The sequence below is a fragment of the Arctopsyche grandis genome, chromosome 9 (assembly GCF_051622035.1).
Source record: "Arctopsyche grandis isolate Sample6627 chromosome 9, ASM5162203v2, whole genome shotgun sequence".
Lineage (NCBI taxonomy): Eukaryota > Metazoa > Arthropoda > Insecta > Trichoptera > Hydropsychidae > Arctopsyche > Arctopsyche grandis.
Genome location: NC_135363.1, coordinates 14,668,612 through 14,692,256, shown reverse-complemented (window position 1 = coordinate 14,692,256; position 23,645 = coordinate 14,668,612). Strand labels below are relative to the sequence as shown.

Below are 23,645 nucleotides of genomic sequence, written 5' to 3'. Positions count from 1 at the left end.
TTTGGAGAGATATTCATCAACTTTCGTATATTTATACGTAAATACATTTATGTATGGATGTTTTTATCTGCCTTCGGCACTTGAATGTGTTCGATTACTAATCCAACTAACGTTCGGTCGTTAGTGAGTTAAGTAGTGAAACCTGAAAGCTAATTCGATGACCGGTGTACAATACTGTCAGTCTTAAGTGAGACCGATCGTCGTTCGGTGAAAATTGACCTGAGGCAAAAATAAAAACAGAATTTTTTCACACATCCGATATGTGAAAATTTGTTGCTGAAAATGTCGTGTAAAAAATGGCACTGCACCACCCTGACCCAAATAATAAGAGGTCGAACAAACTTTCCGGTAATAACTCTAGTAGTGCTTTTATTGTTCACGCATCAAATACGACCGGATGTGGAGCTTAGAATCGACGATCCGAAAGGTGATATTGCCTTCGGAGAAAATTCAACATTTGAAAAATTCCCAGTGAAATGGGAACCGGTGTTTCCGGAGAGACAATTAGCAGACGTTAGAGTGGAAGCAGCTGGTGTAAGAAGACCGATGAAAAATTACTCGTCGCTGCAGAACGAAATAAAAATCACGAACGGAAGTTCAATTTATAATGGGGACGTAGCTCGGCACGAAAGCCCTTCGGCTCTCGTCTCGGAAGACTGCGGCGAAATGAAGATGGACTCTGATAAACTGCCCGTATCATACCAAGACAAAGACATGGAGGCGAACGAGAAGAGTATGCATCTAGATCGGAAGTCGCAAACACACAAATCTGACGTTTTATTGAAAATTTTGAACGGCGTGTCGCACATGCACCGGAACGATAAGGGACGTCGTGCCGTTTCCGAGGCGAAAGCTCGCCTCGTCGAGGAAAATTCGTCCGATTTTCACAAGAAAAGTCATAATAAAGTCTACGTGGATTCGGTCGTAAATAAAGCGGTGGACGACGCGGCGCAATCTGAAGACAATATTCGGAACGTAACGGCTTCGGCAAAAGATGAAGAAAATCCGGTGGCATGGAGGGGCCGATACAGGGATTCTGAGATCAGATTCAACGCTGGACCGCCTGCTGAAAAGTATGTTGTGCCAACGATGAAAATAGTCGACGGACCGTTCGCCTTCAGATTTCTGTCGAGATTTTTTGGCTGCCTGCACCCGTTCGATTTTCCCACTGGTAAGATGAAATGTCGGATTTCTTTACGAGTGCGTTCAAAACGACATAAAATATATATTAATAAAATAATACGAACGAACACATTTCTTGGAATAATATTTCAGCAACTTTAGTATACAATGAACATCATAAAATTCACATTCTGTAGAGACATAATATTATAGTAAGTTATCAATCAGATCAAATACAATTTTACAGAAAACCTAAAATATTTACATAGCTTCATTCTAATTGACCTTTAACATAATATGAACAAATCTGCATATAAAACATTACATTTATCGGCCTGGCAAAATAGCCATATTTTGAGACAAATTAGGTATTTATCACAACATAATATGCAAATGACCATCTCTAAAACATTTCGCCCTGCAAATAAAAAGATTGCCCTCTCTAAAATAGCTCGCATGACCCAATCGGGGTCCGCCCCGCAAATCAAACGTCAAATGGGTTGCCAGCAACAAAAATAAATACCGACCTCAACAACCTAATCTTAAATGAATAAAACCAACCCTAACTTAACCTAACCAAACCTAACCTTATATAAATAAGTTTTGGCTGTTAAGATATTACGATGTCTTTGGATGGATATAACAATGTGTGGACCATGAGGAGAGTGGGAATGGAGAGAAGCGGGGCGAGTCGCTATCATCTAACTGTCAAAAATTATAATTTCACTGATAGTGGCCAGTGAAAATGTAATTGGATATGATTTCACTGAACTATATCCAATGAAAGTTTAACTGGTTATGATTTCACTGAAACGTCAAACTTTATTTTGTCACTGGCAACCTATTTGACGTTTGATATGCCGGGCGGACCCCGATTGGATCGTGCGAGCTATTTTAGAGATGTTAATTTGACATTAAACTTCGTTTTGACATATATCGTGTAATTTATTTTACAGCCGTGCCAAAAATATTATTCCTTACATAATACTACTTTTCGACTTCATTTAACTGCATTTATTTCAATAAAACTAAAAGTTCTTCTTCACTTTACTAGATCTTTACCGTTATTTGTAAATATTTATATAATTTTAGCTAGTTAGTTAGTTAAGTTATTATCGTAACTTATAATCTCCACTCTCCCATCCCTAGATTGATTGATGTCCAATCAAAAATGCTCGATACAAAACCGCCCGATGTTACCGCCCCGACATAACCGCGCCAGAATATATGTAAAAACTTTAAATATCAATTTTGACTCAGGACGACTTGTATGTACATACATAGAAATATCGCATGGTCACTATTTTTTGATAATAAAAAGCAGTCATAAACCGTAATCCATTTTTGTAAGTTTCATGGGAATGTTCAAAATAAAATCTTTCTTCGAATGAATAATAACCCCCAATATATGTACATATGTATGTATGTTTAAGGCGGTCTGATGCGTTGTTTAGCGTGGAAAGTACAAAAATATTACAAATCAAGTCGATTGATATTTTATTTTTTTCATATATTCCAGCGTGGTTTTTGTCGCCGAGAGGTTTTGTCTGTCGCAGCTTTGTCTCCCGTGGTTTTGACGCCTCACTGTTATGTTGGGGCGGTTACGTCGGGGCGCTTTTGTCTCTCGCGATTAAGTCGAGGTACAAGGTTTAATTAGGGATGGCAATGAGTATGGTGATTTGATTGACTCTTTTTGGTATGAGCCTGGATCCAGTTATACTCCGTCTTATGTTATATTTTAATTATTTATAATTATTTTTGCGCAGCATGTCCTGAGAAGGACAGACAGCTGCATGTTAATTGGAAAAATATTATTATTATTATTATTTTCTTTTTGTATATGTGTGTTTTTATAATATATATTCCTTATTTTTTATACAAATATGTGCATGTCACAGTAATTTGTTTATTCATATATGTTTGTACATATGTATATATGTGGCTTCAAAATAATCTTAAACCTTCAATTTTATATAATTATTAAATACATATGCATATGTATTTTTATAACCTAATTGTATTTATTTTGGCTATTCGTGTTTCATATGAAGATAAATCCAGCAAAAATTTCAATTTAACATATTTCTATAATAATACATAAATCAACAATACATATGTACATATGTACATATTAATATAATGAGCAATTATATACATTTATATGTATATATATATCGATTAATAACGGAACGAGATCGGTTTATTGTTAAAATGACCCAGTTTTTATCGAGGAATAACCTTCAGGCACTTGGGAAAGTTATCTATGTTGCACTAATAACAGCCCTTTGACGATAATATCGTCGTCTTGAAAAGCCTACTTTTTTCGCATGTCGCATAGAAGACTCTCAATATACTCTTCGCCTAAAAGTAAAAGTGCTCTTACGTATTCAGCCAACAATACATATATTATACGATTTTATAGATTTCTAATAATATATAGATTTGTTTATTCTGTGGCTTCACAGAATAAGTTCAATATGTACATATGTACATACATATATAGGATTGAAATGAAAGGAAAAATGTTATGTATATGAAAACATTAATTGCTTTTGTTGTCGAAAATCTTTCAAATAATATGCATATATATGTATGTATGTACATATGTAGGTAGACTGGTAAATAGGTTGTATATTTTCTTTGTTGGTTTAATTTTGTTTCTGTACTTGACAGTCACTTTTAACCGTTAACTCAGATAAAGCATAAACAAAATTCTTATATTATACTATAAATATATTACCTATAATTTCAAAAGACTCGCCTTCTGCAAAAAAGTATTGAAAAATAATAATCTGAGATTAAGATATATAAAGCTCTCCTTTGTATAATACAAAACTATTTTAATTGGTTGCTTAACATGCCAAATTTAATATTGCAACATTGTTATATATAATTTACTCCGACATGTTTATTGACTTCTGCTTTTTATCTACTTCTGTCGATCGTTAATAACAACACGTTCATACATAAAAAGATTTAAAATACAATACTGAGATTATACTTTCATATCTTTCGATTATAAATCTGAATATTTATTTCGACGATTCATTTTAGAAAGTGTTTTAATTAAAATGTTCGATTTTTTCAACACTGTGTGTAGAACATTTATGACTATTCAATTGCACGCTGAAGTTTTTGCTGAAGCTGTGATATATACACAACACTTTGTATTTGTCTTTCTTCTTACAGAACTACTGAGAGACGTCATGTGGAACACGCTGTCAGTTCCACAACTTATACTTCAGGTATTGGTAACAATTTCTTCGCTATATATACACTCCGACAAAAAGGAAAATAAACTATTCACAACATTGTGTAAAATTGTGTACGTAGGATGTACTCGTGTATATTTCACTTGTTAATGGTTGTCATACATCACACGCCGAATAGCGTAAGATCGTAACGAACCCATTTGTCAAGTGCACTAGCTTCTCGCACTCGAGAGAAAAATTCCAATGATTTTTCGCCGGGGGAAAATTTCTCGAAAATTTATCTCCTTTGATTAAATATACGAGAATTTTCTTTTCATTTTCAGTCGATCCGTGTGGAGGTCGGTTTTATCGTCGCCATTATATTTGCAATCGTCGCCGCTTTGATCGTGCCAGTTTATGGATTGTGCTGTGGCATTTTGGCACTTATGAATAAGAAGAGTATAAACAAATTAGAGACTAGCACACCGCCTCCTGGAATACTGGATGATGAAGATTGCAGCGGGGCTTGTAAGAGGAGACTGTTCATGCTGTTAATGCAAATATTCCTGATTATGTCTTCGTACGTCACATATTTGATATTTGTGTTCCAATATATAAAGCTATGTTTATAAGATAAGCAGTTAATCGATTAATTAATTTGAAGGATATAAAAAGTCTTCATATTTTATGTAAATAATATGATATGAGCCATTATATTTAAAATTGGCGAAAGTCCACTTTCCTTTATTTCGGGAAATATCACGCAGAACATTAAATATAATGTTTTGAATTTTAAAATATTTAAAGATGCCGGTGGCCTGTCATACGTATATTCTGCTATTCCGAGATTCTGAACATATCGAATTAAAAGTAATGATAACAATTTGTGAATTAAGTCAAACAGAAATAGTGTTTTTGTAACTGAAAATTGGACCTACGTCACTTTCAAATATAACGGCTCATATAATTATGATTAATAAATTTAATTTGAGTACATTTTTACTTTCAAGTAGGTACTTCTTTCAAAATTAAACAAATTTTTAATCCAACTTGTGTGTGACTTATACTCAAATACGAGGAACATTTCAATTGTTAGCCATATGTAGTAGTTGGAAATTTAAATTAAAATAGTAAATTGACATTAAATTTATATATTGATATCAGTTAGTAGATAATTGGGGTACCATTGAGGGTACAAAGCAAACTGTAAATTTAGTGTTCTTATTATTTTTTTAACTTTAAAATCGTAGCTGTCAATGACCTCTGTATTACCAATGACTAAGTATTTACCCTATTTTTAAATTTTTTTATTCTGAAATTTTCAGTTACATATACTAATTCTATAATGCGATTTGATTCTTATCTCTATTTATATTCTTATTACATGTACGTATTTCAAATTGTGTTTTGTTTCTCATTCCAAGTATTAATTCAAGTTGTATGTCTGTTTCAGACTCGGTATTGGCATAATGGTTGTCGGTAACGAATTCGCAAACAACACGGCTGGTTTAACGGGAAAAAGTCTGAAAGCCGCTGGCAGAGATCTTGCAGCCTATTTTCAGGCCACACATCGAGAGCTATCCCACGTTCTTATAGATTCGACCGATCAGGCCTTCGCAGCCACCGAACACGATCTAGAAAGTAACCGTTTAAACGATTAAATTAAACTGCTATAAAATTTTAACGGGCTCACACTCGATTTAACAATAATTCCGACTTTGAAACTTTATAACTTTATACTAAATGATAAATATCCGTTTTGTGTGGATTTTCAGATATAGACACACTGCTCGGTGAGCCGATACAAAAGGCCTTGGCTATAGAGACAGGTCTAGATGTAGCACTTGATGCTCTCAATGATATTACATCAGGTAAAATGTTTTTCCCTTTTGAACAATCTCATATCTGAACGTGATATTTAAGCCTGCATTATGTTTTTTATTATTTTTAAATATAAGAACATGGATTATTAATTCAAATTCATAATCTTATAAGAAATTATTTACCCATTGACGGTTAATTATAAAAAAATCCAGATCCAATCACATATGTAAGTCATTCCTATTTTCCATTATTTCTGCTATATAAAGTAAACGGACACCATTTGAGATAGAAATCCTCCTCAAAATAGCTTCACAACATGACAAATAGTAAACACAAATATTTTACATGGAGATGTCGTTTCTCTTGGAATCAAATAATATACGTATACTTTGAGATGATGTAATAAAATATTTCAAACGATGCAACTTTCGATTTTTGTTCTTTCGTTCGAAAAGCTCAAGTTTTCCACCTCTCGTTCACAAGTTTTGTTCGCAGGCAAAATTATATTATAAAGTCATCAAGAAAGTTCACAAAGTCCAGATTTGTTCGTCTCGTGTTTCGCAGCGCGAAAAACTGCCGTAAAAAAAGTACTCTAATACACTTAAGTTTTTCGCTACTTTCCAGTCGAGAAACTATGTATGGGTGTATATTATTTAATTAAAATTCAAACAATTACTCTCTCGCAAAATTATCGCTGAAATTTAACGAGCTTTTCGCGCCAAACAAACGGTTTAGTATTGCACGTCTACATGAGCTTTTAATTAAAAGGATTTTACTACCGCAGACATTCGCTCCATGATAATATATCTTCGTCGACTTATTTTTACAGCAAGCCACGAAATGAGCAGTAAAGTGCAAGCTCTGGGATCGGAAGGCTCTCGTGCTGCAACTTTGGCCGCAAATGGCAGCGATAGACTCAAAGAGCTTAAAAGACAGTTGGATGCTGCTCATACCCACTGTGCACCGAAAGATCGTCCTCTGTGCGATACAATCGACACCTCGAGTCTAGAAATAATAATAAACTTTGAAATGGTACGTATCTGTGACTATATTGTTTGTCATGTCAATACTGAATTTACAATCTCCGCTCGATTTTGGAATATTGAGTGGAAAATTCGCATACGCGAAAGTGAAACTTTGCCAAAATGGGTCAAACATACGGAAAAGTAGACGCATATCACCCGCATCAATACTCAACTGGGTAACTACTGTCCTTTTGCGGGCACAGATGCCTATATAAATTTATGGACCTATTTTGACGATTCTCAGAAGGCTGTTTTTATCGCTTTGATTCGATTCAGATTGAATGTGTGCCCTTGGTGTTGAAGTTTTTCACAATATACCATTGGCTGATGTACATATGTACATACATACATACATATATACAAACTAAGGACAAGGTGATTGTTCGTAATACTATACTGGCATTAATACTGCAATTTTAATTATACATTTTATCGAGTAAAACTCGTCTACAGTGTTTTCTCGTTCGTGAGAACAATTGCGTTAAAGGTTCGTAATGACATGTTAAGCTTGAAACGCGATCGATTAAACGATAAAATTAATATTCAGTACACGACTTGTTCGAGTGTTAAGTTTATACTGAGACCGTTGTAAATTGGTAATTATAGCAAGAATTTGAAGCAACCATGTATATGTAAGGTGCTTTGCAGAATTAAATAAAAACTAAAGACTAAAGTGGTATTGTTTATTTATGTATGTATGTATGTATATACGTTACAGTGAATTTATATTTCACTCCTGTACTTTTGCAAACTCAATCAGGGAAAGCATAGTACACAAATCAGGATAACTTGGAAGCTGGTGGTCCATAACAGCACCAATTGGAAGAAAACAATGAAGACCGTCACAATATTAATAAAAGTATCAGAAGTACATAAATATAAAGTATGTACTAGTAATGTAAATTCCCTAAAACGTCAGTGAAAGTATACTTTCACTGCTTGTATCATATTTAATATATCGAAAACTATCAAACACGTTACTAACTATTGATATATGAGCTGTTATATTTGAAAATGGTTGAAGTCCAATTTTCAATTCCAAAAACACTATTTTACTTGACTTAATTCACAAATTTTTATCACTTATTTTAATTCGATATGTCCAGAATTTCGGAATAGCTGAATAAACGTATTACAGGCCACCAGTATTTTTAAATATTGCAAAACACAAAATATTTTATTAAATGTTTTGCGACATATTTCTCGGCCTTATGCCACTATCAATTATAACGGCTCATATCAGCTCAATGTATGAACTGTGAATCGTTTATAAAAAATATCTATTTTCAATATTCATATGTATGTATTATATTATGTACAAAGATCATATTTCTAATACCTAAGCCATTTACGTACAAGTTTTAAAATTTAAAATTTGAACAAAGATAATTTTAAAATTTAATTAGATATAATCTGAATCATCAACATATTTAATAATGCAGCCCAAAATAATGCGATTTATTTTCGAATTTTTTAACAAAAAACAAATTCCAAAATTTTCTTTTTGTATAATACCATATATGTACTACATATGTACATATATTTTCGTACTTTTGCATGGAATGTTAATTTTCTTTTGTAATTATATGAAGATATTTTCAATGATAAAGTTTGATGCAGGAAAACCCCTTGGGCCCGTCAGCTTTTCCTCTTTCTAAAGAATTATTTTTAAATGTATATTAAAATTGTACTTTAATGAAAATCAAAAAAATAATGTTTTTTTAAAAGTATAATGTTTTTTTTTTAATTCCTCCATTATTTGAACGCATTTATGACACATCACACTATTTAAGCGTTACGTATGTATTTATATATTACCTACATATACAATGTACATTGATTTCACACATACATACATATGTACATATTAGAAAGTCCTTCATGTACGCAAAGTGCAAAGGCCTAAAGCCTTTGCTAGCACTAATCTCATCTGCCGACATGTAGCATGCATCTACGTACGACGTAGAAGCTCGATTTATGTTGTGTCGTAGAGTGCAAAAGGTAATCACGTATAAGAAGTGTATTGAACCGTGTAAAGAAGGCGACTAGGTGCACTTCTCCGGCTTCTTTCCTTGAGCCGTCTCCTTATAAAATTGATCTATAGCTTTTACTGTACTATTATATGTATTTTAAACAAATTTTGTAACACGCACATTTCAGATATCAGAAAAGCAATTGGAACCATTGGTCGAGGCCCTGAAAGCAAAAAATTTGAGCGAAACAACAGCAACAGGAAAAGATCATTTTGTTTCAATACCTAAAGCTGTCGCCAATCAGACTCAAAAAATAATAGAAGGTTCGATTTAAGGAGTGATTTTATATATTATATATGTTTTTATTTTTCTATTATAAAATTGGATTTTATAGATGTCAGAGAGGTTTTAGCAGAGAAACGCACCGAGATGAGAGCAGCCGAACGATCCTTGGCAAAAGTAGTACGACATCTTACGGCAATCACAACTAGTGGTACAAGACGAGCTGAAGAAGTGGTTCGAGCCATCGATACTGTGGAGTTTTGGCGCTGGATTTTATTTTTAAGTGAGGATTTTTTCTTTAAAGACATTTTTTAAATAGTAATAAATTTGAAAGAATCTCACGCGTAACAATTCTATCTTAACTTATTTTTTATGGGACTTTTTCTCCGCAAATTTACGATGGGAAAAGCGTATTTTTTGCGATCGAAGGCCGGTCAGATATGTTCGGCCTCGTTCGGTTTTTTATTAGAACCTCTTTACAAAATGACCGATCTGACGTTTTTTTTATCTTGAAATTGATTCATTGGCTCATTTCTACCATCGATTAAACTGAACCATTATCAATACCAAATCTGTGTGCACATCTGAAAATAAAATACATAACACTAACGATTTAAACGTGTATTTTTTTGCAGTTGGAATATTACTAATGTCTACGACAATATTACTCATTTCGATAGCGATTTGCTGTGGGTGTTGCGGTTCTGAAAGTCATGCCAGTTGTTTGTTAAAATCGTAAGTTTATTCTATTGTTCACCTTTCATAATAGTGTTAATATAATTTACAATCAAGATACATCGATGTTTCCAATTTAGATCTGCTATTTTGATGTGCTTACTTGCGTTGCCAATGTGGGGTTTGACCATTGTCGTTTTCGCATTCGGTGGACATGGTGAAGTAAGTTTCATAATCGTTATAATGATATCATACTTACAAAGTAGATTTTATTACAGTTTGTTTGATTTTAGGTGTTCTTGTGTCGACCTTTATATGATGAACCGCAGTATATTGTATTAGGAAAACTTTTAGATAACCCTGGTCTTTTGTACAAGGAAAATAGTGGATTTTTCAAAGAAGTGTTTAAAGAGCTCGACAATTTTAATTTAAACAAACCGATACGGAATGTTTTAAAGTACGATTTTTAATTATAGTATGAATTATATATATACTGTGAGTAACGAGTAATTTTATTACTTTAGCGAGTGCAAGGGAAACAAGCCAGCATATCCTGTGTTTGATTTGAGAAAAGTTGTGGATCTCAATATTGAAACCGCTCATTGGAACTGGTCCAAATTAGAAACGGCCAAAGAGAAATTCTTAAGCTCTTCTTTGATCCTAGGCGTCGCGACGCCTACTTCGCAATCAGCTCTAATGGATATTATGAAGCATACCAACCAAAATTTCACAGACTACAGGTAAATTCGATCGCAATTTAATCAATTTTTGATGATTTTTTTCTTAAAGTTTTGACCTTTTCACAGATTGCAGCTCACCGGTCCGTTAACTGGAAAGGATCTTACGTCTTTGGCCGATCAGCTCGAAAGTGTGGCGAATCAAATGAGCGATCTATCAACGTCGTCTAGGATAGAAACACTCGGTGAATTTATGCAACTGATCGTATGCATATTGAACGGTAGATAAAAATGTCATTTATAATATGCGAAAATGTTGCAAAAGCTTCCAGAACGCGTCGCTTGATCACCAACAATGTGCAACCATTGGAGCAAATTAGAACGGAATTGGTTTACAGACTGACCGAATTGGAACTTCAGACGCAACCTTTTCAAAAACGGATGAACCAATCTTTAAGCCATTTAAAAACGATTCAATATTATATTGACAACCAAGGAGGAATCATAGCTCAGAAAGCAAGTTGCAATTATCCTTACTGCTAACTGTCATAAACAAATCAGTGGGAAATTTACATACAAAAGAGCTTTAAAACGGCCGTTTTCAATACAAGTATTTTTAATATATTTTTGTTTTGTAGAAAACTCAAGACTACACGAAAAGATTGACGGGCTATCTGGAGCAATATAGAGGACACGTGCTCGATCAAGTTGAAAGGCATGTGGCTCCTTGTGGTCCCATTTGGGACATATACGATGCGACCAGATCGCTCATATGTCGACATTATATCGACTCGCTCGTAAGTATTATTTTTCACTCACTTATCTCGCGTTAATAGGATTGAAAAAAAATCCTGAAAATTTTTTTCAGAACGCTTTTTGGCTGGGGCTTTGTTCGATGCTACTTTTGTGGATGGTGATGACACCGCTGGCTTTGAAATTGAGACACTCTTTCAGAGCTGTGAAAAACCATAGGACCGGAATACTTCTGAGAACAATATCCCACCAGTGAGTGAAATTTATATTCGCATTGAAATGACATTGTTCCATTTAAATATTTCACTATGAAAATTTCACCTTGAATATAACCACCTATAAATAACGCATAGATATTTACGCACATGAAATATTTTTTTCTAACACACCAATTAAGTGATTCACTTGGCGGTTTGCAATAAAATGTTTATAATTAAACAATCATTAAAATTCTTGATGGTGATTTCGCTCTCTGGAAAAGGTAAATTCACATTAACACGTCACATTGAACATAACACACATTTCAACAATATTACAAATTATTATTGCAGAATAAAATTGTAGATTTAACTTACATTTATATGTTTATCTACAATTTTATTTAATGAATATATCCAATGTGAGAATATAAAATTCCAACATCTTTAAAATATAATAAATTGTTTCATGACATTTTTATGATGCCAAAATACCAAACACTACACGAACGACAGGAACTCATCGGAGAATGCAGCAATATCGGAGCAAAGTGCATGGACGACTCCTGGGTATTTATTCGCTTTCTATTTATATTTTATTTAATAATTTAAATGCAAAATGAATCAGCATATAAAATATTTATACTGAAAATAACACTGAGCATTATGACATATATGAGAGTAGCCAGCAGCATGGATCAGTAGTTAGCGTGTAATGATTTCTACTTAGTGGTAACGGGTTCAATCCCTGGCTGTGCTGTTAGCCAGATCATGGATATGTGGAACAGAGTTTGTCAATTTATCTGATTTCGTTGAAACGGTTCCAACAAATAGGCAACCTTGTCCTATTTCTCGCAAAATTCCAGTTTTCAGCGTCTCTATGTCGTTGATTTATAAAATGGTACAAAAATGTTTGCTTAATTTATCCATAAATATCTCTGTAAATTGCTCTATAATTTTTTTATCGATGTTTCAAATTGGCCTTTTAGGTTTGGCCTTTGGTTTCAAATTTACCTTTTAGGCCTTTCTGGTATAAACATATACATATTCATACATATTTATGTATGTGTGTATAAAAACAAAATAAAAAAGGCGGAATTTCTACAGTTTTTTGGCTTTTGCGGTCTTTAACTCAAAATCTAGTATTACTGTGCCCAAAATGTGTATCGGAATCAATAATCAGATTTTTTCTAGCGAATTTGATTTTAAATTGATTTAAAATAATTTAACTTTAATAATAGTCTAATAATTATCTAGTGAAAAGTCAAAAATATGAATTTTTTTTACTTTTTTAAAGTTATTAAAGATTGCTTTTCTAGCCCAATATTTTTATTTATTTAAATTTACTAACTCGACCGATACTATACATCGATACGTATTTTTTTTACTCAGTGTATTTATTGATTTCAGTTATGAAATTTTTTTCATAATTGAAGTTAAAATAGATTCGGTTAATAAAACCATATGAATTCCATAAATACATTCCATATTTATGGAATTCCAGTATATACATACAGTAATAGTCCGTACTTTCGTAAAATGATGTTATAGTAAAATAATGAAGTAATAATAAAATAACAATTCCCTAATTTTACAAAAACAAGAAAAGGAAAGGACTCAAATTTAACAAAAAAATGAACTATCATTACTATTTTGAGAATTTGTATAGCAATTATATGTAATTGAATACATTTAAATGCTTCCTAAATCTTACTGTTAAAATGATTCTATGAGAATTAAACATTTAAAGCAATCCTCTCAAAAGATAGACAGTAATTTTATGCGCGCGCTTAGAAACGATGAAAAGTGGCCAATCCACTTTTACCAGTGGCGGCTCGCAAATTCATCGCACGAATATATTCCAATAAAGTTTTACGAGTGTTACCATTATGTCACACTGTATAATCTAAATACACACACAAACACAATCACACGTCTAATTTTTAAATTATTATTTGGTCCGAAAACGTCCACGGTGATTGCAAAACGTACACTATCAGCACCGTGCTCTGCCCACGTTTTAACGTCATTTACTATTTGAATGTTGACCGTTTCTCAATTAACGACATCGATTTATGCCCGTTTTAATCGGCATGCGTGAAACGTAACATAAATAAAAATACGCAGCGGTCAAAATTGCAAAATTTTCACTCGCTAATTTGCACGGTTTATTTTAACGCGTGCAATCCAATTTTTAATTGCATCATGAAAATCAACTCCAGCGCTATTATTGATAAACGTTCGTCATTTTTCAGGTGTCCACCGCCGGATAATTGGAGATGAATCATCTTATTGAAAAGCTAATGTCAATAGCAAATCTGAAATGTGAGACTGTAAAGGTTGTATTAATGTGCTGCTTATGAATTGAAACAGCAGGGAAACGAGTGAAGCAGATAATTTTAAGATAATTAGTCCGGTCAATTTAGACAAGTTTTACTTTAATTTGAAGCATAAATAAATTTTAGGTTTATTTATTTATTTATATGTGAAAAATTGTAAAAATGTTAAAGTGTGTTCATTTTTTTATATGCATATACATATAAAATATACGATGATGTAATTATTCGCCGAATTTTACTGAAAATTTATGAATTTTTAAAAATGTGAAATGTGTGATTTTAAGCGTTGATATGATAGATAGTATTTTTCGTGTGTAATAAATCAAACCTCCTTTATCCGAATGGAAACACTTTCGAAAACGTAATAAATTTGATAAGTGCTATTTAGATGAAAGATTAACTCATTTGTGCTGAAATGCTAACTTGCCTTAGAGACAATTCTTTTCAATTTACTTTTTTTATTTTACCATAAAAATTACTTGAAACGATGAAAACTCTAATGAATTTGATTTTAATATAATATGCATATGCATATACATATATATATGTAACGAAATTTATAAAGATACAATTGAATCATACAATAGCACGTATAGTTATCTCGTATATATGTAATGTTCAGAAACAATTTAATTCTATTATTATCATCTTCAAACCCGTATGAAACAAAAACTTGAGGAAAATATATACATAAATAACATTATATATATACATATATAATATAATAATATTTTCATTGATTAAAATAACAATTTATTGATAGTATGTACGTATTTACATTTTGAGTTCACTATAAAATTTATCAATCAAACGAAACCAAACCGTTACATGTTAATAAATTCCTTTATGTAAATACGAATATACATACATATATTTATTTATATTATTTATTTTTTACATATATACCAGGAAGGCCTTACAGGTAAATCCCAATGCGCCTTCCTGGCCAATTACAAATACAAATACAGCATTTTTATTATAAGTCGTTGAATTGCGAGACACTGAAAAAACTCGCAAATTAACGAGACATCTATGAATTGTACATAAATTTTTATTGTACATCAATCAAATTTTTCAAATAGTGGTGACATAGTAGGTAGGAAAGATTTTTAGCCAATTTTTTTTTCCGGGAACCGTTTCAACAATGAAATCAGAGAAAATTGGCAAACTCTGAGTTAACGATCAACCTGGAGTCACAAATCCAGGTCTGACCAACAGCATACTCTGAAAAATTAATTTTCATTCAGGGATAGAACCCGGCACCTTCTTGACGGTAAGCAGAAGCTTAACGTCCGAGCTATGCTGCTGGCTATATATATGTATATATATATATATATATATATATATATATATATATATATATATATATATATATATAATGCTAATCGTGTGCAAGTAAATCGGCCATTAATTGTATAAAACGAGTCGCAGATTATCATATTTTTAAAAAGCTGTTAATTATAACTAACCCGCTCAATATTAGCGAATATACGTACATATGTACATACATACATAAGTATACGCAATCGCAAAAACGAAGGTTCTCACTTTCGTGCGGTGTCAAAGCGAAAATCAATGGCGAAAAATTGTGTACCGGTGAGTGGCTTCTTGCACTAATGTGCCGAAGATATAATGGATGCCAAAACAATAACAATTCAGCACAGAGTATCCTATTTGGCCAATCTTTTATCTTTAACGTGTTTCTCCGAAGGTCAGCCGAAGAATGGTCCACCGTGTTGGCCAACCCGCTAATTAACCGTCAGGTTATGCGGCGCGTCGCGATAAATTTGAACCGGAGATCGACAAATCTGACGGACGAGACGATGAATAAATTAAAAAATCGGATCTGGGTCAGTCTCGTTATAAACGCTGCGCATTCTCAAATGTTTGCGAAAAACCGCGAAGGCCTCTGCAGACAAACGACACCACTTTGGTGGACATTAAGTAAATTGTGTGTGGGCTTTTCGATTTACTGCATCCGTTTGAGTATTGCAACTTTGACATACACCGTACTAATTTCCCATTGCATTTGCATAGCCCTTATATGTTCAATTAAATATCAACATGTACATAAGAATAGGTAAATTTAATGTATAATTTTCGCACGACACATTAATTGTCTCCCACAAAAAAATAAAATCAATCAATCGGCCCGGTCTTATCTTACGAAGTTAACATATACGTACCTACATATGTACATATGTATGTGTTATAATAAAAAATATCGAAATAGCAAGTTACACTTATCGCATTTGACTTGTTATGTACTTTTGAAAGTACGAGTACGTTTAATTAACAGGAAACGTTCAATTATCTATATCAGATGGCGAATTGAGAAAGAAAAGGCATTTTTTTTACTGCAAATAGTGCTCAAATCAATCCAGAATTTTATTTTGTTAATTTTATTTTTATTTTTAACAACGCTTTTGCCCGCACGAAATCCGAATATTGTACCACAAGAATATTAAAGATATGTATACATATAAATATTTACATATAATATGTAGGTATTTGCTGTTTTACACGGAACTTTGGTGCAATTGAATGTTTTACGAATGGACATTAAAAATAAGGAAAGTAAGTATATTCTTACCCAAAACATACATATGTACATATATGACTTGCATTACGCTGGATAAGTTGCTAGCTGAACGTACATATGTATGCTAATTGCTTAAACCAAGTAATAATTTATTTAATTTTAAAAACTGAAACAAACACGATTACAATGTATATCACATAATATTGACACCAAAAAAGTATCTAAATATAAATTATAGCAATGAAATAAAAAACGCTTTGGATAATGGGAGATGTAGGATATATTTATTTATTGAAAAATCAACAGACCTCAGATGTTGAAATTTATATTCAAAGAATAAATATAATAAAATAACATCTGAGCCCAATTATTAAAATGTGTATAAAAATGAATTATATGAATAGTTGGTAGGACAGGGATTAATGTGAAATAATGAATGATTACGGAGGGATCTGATTGGACATAAAAATAGAATATTGTTAAATAAATAAGGACTATCAATTATATAATTCAATTATAAATTTTCCTCCTAGATTGAAAGGCAACAAAACGATAATTGTGAAGTAATCCAGAATTGCAGTTGGAATGGAATTTTTTTATTTATTCGTTTTAGATTATTAAAATACACTCGATATAAAATATTCCAAACATTACTAACAAATTCCAGATGTATTCTTAGATTGAAAAGCACACCAACAATACTATATGATTTAAAGGGCTTGGATAGTCTAAAAATGAAACTCATATTCTTATATGCCTCGCTTATTATCAAATCGATTTGAAAACGAAATATATGTATATGTCAGTGATAATATATTTTCACTGACGTTTCAATGAAATCATAACCAGCTTCATTTTCAGGGTTGGTTTTATTCATTTAAGATTAGATTGTTAAGGTTGGTATTATTTAAGATTAAAGTAAGGATTGGCCCTATTCAATTAAGATTGGGTTGCTAGGGTTAAACTTATAGAGTTAAAAGTTGTAAATTCATTGTTTGATACATTTTCACTGCTTGAATTGGTGAAAATATATTTTCACTCGAAATATGCTTTCACTTTAACATATATATGTACAGCCTGGTATGGAATAATTATACATAATAAGTTTTCATAGTGTATATATGTACATATGTATATGCATGTGTGTGCGTGTGTGTGTGTGTGTGCATAAACATATTTACATGTACATATGTGTTTATACATATATTTGTAATAGTTGGTACATATGTATGTATATCAAAGCTCTAAATTTCACATTACTATACAAACCTGTAGTACTTTAAATATAGATTCGGCTATTTTTTTAAATCAATTATATTAATGTCCTGTAAACAAGCATTAAAGCTTTTTGTCGTTATCAATTTTTACATTTGAGAGAGATCAAAAACCGGAGCGAGGCTATTTGCATATATATATATATATATATATATATATATATATATATATATATATATATATATATATATATATATATATATATATATATGTATATGCACATGATGCAAAATCTTAAAATGAAGAAATTATTTAAACCGGTTGTAGTGTCAGCTTCCAACATGTGAAATATTAGATTATTGACTTAATTTATTTCATACAAATATTGAAAAACAATTATGGTATTAAGTGAAATTAGTCTCGAATACAGATAAATGTTATCTGCTTCAGTACACGTATTTCCTTGGGGCATGGTGTATACATTTTTTCATATAAACGATGTATGGAAATAAAATCTTGGTACATTTTCTTGATTACACTCGATCAATAATAAACTGAATCGTGTCAAGGATTACGTAACCATATGTATGTATGTATAGTATATAGGTATTACATTATACTTCCGATAATTTTAAAATAAAGCTTAAGCATTTTTGAACAATCAACTTTGACCTGCGATAAATTAATCTTGAATGAATGGATCGATTCTTACAAGATTTAGCATGTACGTTATTTTTCCTTGGAACAAAAGGGCTTTAGTTACATGTGTTTTTCTTTTGAAGACGTCACGTAGTTATTATTCATCGCCAAATATAATAAAAATTGCCTATTTATTTTAAGCGCGTAATTAATCATTACTTTTAGCACAATTTGTCTTATTAAAATCACACACAAACCGATTGCTAAATGTCAATATTGGTCAAACGAAAATCGGATCAGCCTGAGCTGTGTCCCAATCCAAACGGAAAGGTCGCTTTTACAATAGTTATATAAAAATATGGTTTCGTGCAATTTCATTAATCGCAAAATTGAAACGAATGCGACAGACAGACCATTGTATTAAACAGAGATCATTATCACAAAAAATATCAAACATGTACCTATAAATATAAGTTCAAATATTATTCGCAAGCAAAATAATGCAATTATAAATGACGACCTCATATATAATTTATAGTTATTATTCGTATACATAAAATGAGTATTTTGACATTAAGTACCTGCGTAGAATAAGCATTGGGATACCTTGAAACAATCAGAAACGGCTTATTATAAACACCGGTTGATCTTTTAAAATCGGGCCATACATACGTATATATGGTTGTTTGTACATAGGTATGCGTAGTACATATGTTTGCTTCTTGCATTTATTTTGACGATTTTTTTATTCTTTAGAGAGGCGAAAGGCTGTCATTGAAGGGCCAAACTGGAGCATCAATTAGATATTAAAGAATAAACATAAATACTGAGTATTTTTAACCCACTGTATATACATATACACGAATATGTTTATGGAAATAAGATCTGATCAGAAAATTAAAATTTTGGTTTTCTCACTTAAGACCTAGGCGTTACAGTACGTCTTGGATAGAAAACTTCGCGCATTACAGTGACTTTGAACTCTCATTGACTGAGTAGCGAAATTTATCTTACTTATAATAATCGAGAAATATAATTGTAATAACTATAATTCGTTTATTTTTTTGAATGGTAACAAAATAAAAAATATTAATTTTTCTTCAAATCTCTTATTAGAAGGCACGGGGCACAGTAACTTTTTCATTGGTTCCAATACCATAACATTGGTTCTAAACGTACCAACATTTTAATGTTTTGCTTCTATCTAATACATACATAGTCTCTGTGTGATTTAAGTCAATTTCATATTGCAAAAAGTCTCACATTGGTGTATCACTTTTACTTTCATGATTGGCCGCAAGACCAGTCTCTGCACATTAACAATAAGTTTAAGAAATATCGCTTTTAGATGAACCAGTTTGCATTTACGTAAAAAATCCGCAAACTCTGTCATAATCAATTGGCTTTTCAGTATCTTCATAACCTATTGTAAATCTTACGTTGTCTAAAATCTGTTAAAAATCAAGACAATATGCACAGTAAAAAATTATATTTAAAAATAATATTAATATTGATAAAGGGTAGAAACAACTACCTAATCAATCCGTCATTAAAAACAGCAATAATGTGTTTTTAATTAAAAATAAATACATACATATATTTTATGAGCCAATTTGTGCATTGTGAATGCGAATATTTTTTTTATATGGCATTTTTACGACTGCAACTTGCACTACTTTTGTTACACAACTACGATTATTTAAGAAGGTCTGAAACTTGATACTGCAAATGTGTGCAAAATTTCGGAAAACCTTTTAAAAACAAGCATGGTGTTTTTCTTAAACTTAATAGGGCTGGACACCAGCGCCTTGTCCATACAAACGTATTACACTTCTCCCTTCCTCAATTATGGCACTAAAGAAATTATTTTTTAATATGCTATGGATATCCACCATTGGGTTGCATCTATCGTTTTATTTTTTTGATTAGTTATTTTTTATATGAGCTAGGAGCCGCCAAACATCAATAAAATCGCCTCTTTTTTACACCCACGAAAAGAGTCCAGCGTGCTTATTTAACGGTCGATTTAAAAAAAAATACGCGCATAGTTGCACAGAAAATATATTTCTCATACCGATGATGAATTTTTTTTAAAAATTGGTTTAGTTTCGGAGGAGAAAATAGGAGAATACGAAACCTCGATTTTGTCAATTTAAAATACGTTGTATCTGGTCGAAGCGCACCTGTCGCATTCACTCAATATATATATTGTCACATTCACTCAACATATTATATATATCGAAGAAAGGAACGGCAACAAAATTAAGGTTTCGGGTGTACAGCCCTCTTAAGGGTTTTTATTTGTAATTCTTCTTTTCGTATATTTTTACTTTTATTTGAATCGAATATGTACAGTCACTTTTATAGACTGCTCCAAAGCAACGAGTGTACACAATAATACAGATACAATACAATAATACAATCATTTTATATAATATGAATTCATACAAACATCATCCACAGTGACATCCATGGAAAAATGTTAACAGCATTTTATTATACAAATTGGCAAACCTCAAGACGCTGAATAACTTGAGATTTGCAAGAGAGATTGAAAAGAGAGCCAATTTACAGGAACCATTTCAATTAAAATCTGAAAAATTGCCAAACTCTGATAGGAAACGATCGACCTAGAGTCACAAACTAAAGTCTGGCCAACAGCTAGTACTGGGAATCGAACCGTGACCACTCTGCTTGAAAGCATAATATGCTTACCACTAGTCCACACAGCTGGTTATATCTCCATTTCTTTCTATATTTCCGTTTTCTTTTAGTTTTATTTCATTTTTTTCATTTTACTGTTCTATTTTTATATCACGGTATTTTCTTTTATTTCGTTATTTCTTTTTCTTGTTTACTTTTTCCTCTCTTATTTTTATTTTGTTATTGTGATCTTGAATGTTTAATTTTTTTCTCCTGTAATTTATATACATATACGTATATGTATAAGTCAAAACCCTTGGGTCTATCGCCTTTGCTGTCTCCCCCAAGTATGTTAAATAAATAAATAAAATAAATATACAAATTTATTCAATATGCATATGTACATACATACATACATATGTATTGAAATAATCTACATATTTATAAAATGTACGTATAATAGGAATAACAGTTGTTTATAGACCACAAATGTATATAAATAATACTTAGATCAACTCAAAAGTAGTAAAAAATGGAATCACGAATATTCACAAATATTTTTGATAGTGTAACATTTACGGAGAAGTCAATAAAATCAAGCCCAATAAATCAACACTAAGTGATATACATATGTTTGACATGAACGTAAACCAGATCATTTCCGATTGATATTTTATGCGAATTTCCCGAGAAAAATTCCAGCGAGCATTTTATAAAAAAAAAGTTGCGTAATGAATTTATCATAATATGGATAATATAAATAATCGATTCCACGTACATATCTACAAAATTTATAATGCAAACTCGGACAGGCACGCCCGAAAAGGTCATATAGTGCACACGAAATTGTGGAATAATCTCCACAGTTCCAATACGTGTGTATGAAAGATAAGATCCAACATGAACACGCATTTTTTGTGCCATAAACTATTCGCAAAGAAATAACCTTAACATTCAACACATGCAACGATATAATCACTTGCGCAACACCGTTTATAAATCAATGAAAGGCGATGTGAAGCTTTTTTTTGGCAATGAAAATCGATTTAAGTAACGATTCATCGTCATTGCCGTTTATTATCGTGTGGCTATTTCCGGTCTAATTTAACAACCAGCGTTCAAAATTTCTTGAAAAATTTGGAATGAGTAATTTAAGTAGGCATGTGAATTTGAAACGACTATTTAAATTGAAAAAAAAACAAATTGCTCTAAATTCATCTTGTTAACCTTGTCTGACAATGAGTGAATGGTCTGATCAAAAAATCATTCAATTCTGAGAAAACACATCAATGGTAATAATACGTGTAGCTTTTCAGAGCTTTTATTGTGAATTAAATCGATTTATATCTTGCTCGAACGCTAAACAATGTGTCCAAGTGACAAATTTCTATTTCAAAATAAATATCTTGTATTAATCATCACGCCTTCTTTTTATTCCGCAACAATCCATTTTGATGCTCGTAAATTTGACTTACAAATTTCGTTACAATTTCGACAACAGTTTACTAGTCAAAGCGGACTCAATCGATTCAGTCTAGATCTCTCTATGCTTCAAGTCATTATCGTAATTTTTCCACATAAACGATCATTTCAATGTCGGGCGATATAATTTAAGCGAAATAATGAAAAACGAATAAACCAATGGGTACACTTCGGTTCAGACAAGTACAATTATTATTATTATAGACTGAACGACATACGAGCATAAGCTTGCCTCAGGCTTGTGAACGAATAATAATTATAGCATTGGCGAGTAAACTTAGTTTTTATGCGTACTACCACATGAAAGAATTCGTATTAGAATTGCATTTATTCGAAATGCACCGCTTTTATATTTATACAAGCAATGAAACTGTAATTAATCTATATTTATCATTAAATTTCCATGATTTTTTAAGCAATAGACCCGGTCGAAGCCATGTTAGGGTGATACCGTGGAATTATTTTAAAAGCTGATAATCCTTATATTACTCATGATTGACTAGTTGTCATATCGGAGATTGAATTCATGCATTATATCTTAGACGTAATTATTCCTGGAACAAATCATAATCGTCTGACACGTTGCACAATAATGATAACATCTGTAATCTAGCGTATCGTGAGACTGCAACACAATTGCAGAGCCGCAAAGGGCAGTGTCATTAAAAATTTTACCATTGACTTAATGGCAAATGTTATAAACCTGACACGATCAACATGCACTGCCGTAATGTAATGTTTCACATCTAAAAAGATCAAAAAATGAAAGTGTGACAGTTGAAATGCAACGGGTTTCAATACTGACCGTTCATTGATATTTCTTCGGATTTTGGTTGAATGCAATCAAACATATGTATTATGTATTAAATCTCAATAAATAAAATACATAAATATATATATATATATATATATATATATATATATATATATATATATATATATATATATATATTTGAATTATAATATTGGCATCATATTGTATGTACATACATATGTGTAGCAATGGTGTATAGTCGTTGTGCTACATGCTACCGGTATCAATGAATATATGGACGTGGCAGTAGAA

At 31.8% G+C, this 23,645-nt stretch overlaps 1 protein-coding gene across 1 annotated transcript; it reads left to right on the top strand.

Annotated features, from left to right (window-relative positions):
• Positions 1-282: 282 nt before the first annotated feature.
• Positions 283-14,002, top strand: prom (prominin). The gene is made up of 16 exons (XM_077438770.1): positions 283-1,171; positions 4,312-4,367; positions 4,658-4,893; positions 5,767-5,954; positions 6,089-6,184; positions 6,967-7,169; positions 9,323-9,458; positions 9,530-9,674; positions 10,233-10,314; positions 10,386-10,549; positions 10,617-10,832; positions 10,899-11,014; positions 11,095-11,285; positions 11,408-11,566; positions 11,638-11,774; positions 13,975-14,002. The coding sequence occupies exons 1-16, from the start codon at positions 283-285 to the stop codon at positions 14,000-14,002; spliced, it is 3,042 nt and encodes a 1,013-aa protein (XP_077294896.1).
• Positions 14,003-23,645: the final 9,643 nt, after the last annotated feature.

Bases quoted from the DNA above. Each gene is read 5' to 3' on its own strand.
- prom (XM_077438770.1), top strand. From the start codon at position 283: ATGTCGTGTAAAAAATGGCACTGCACCACCCTGACCCAAATAATAAGA. The intron at 4,894-5,766 runs GTACGTCACATA...TGTCTGTTTCAG, and splicing joins ATATTCCTGATTATGTCTTC to ACTCGGTATTGGCATAATGG. The intron at 5,955-6,088 runs GTAACCGTTTAA...GTGGATTTTCAG, and splicing joins CACCGAACACGATCTAGAAA to ATATAGACACACTGCTCGGT.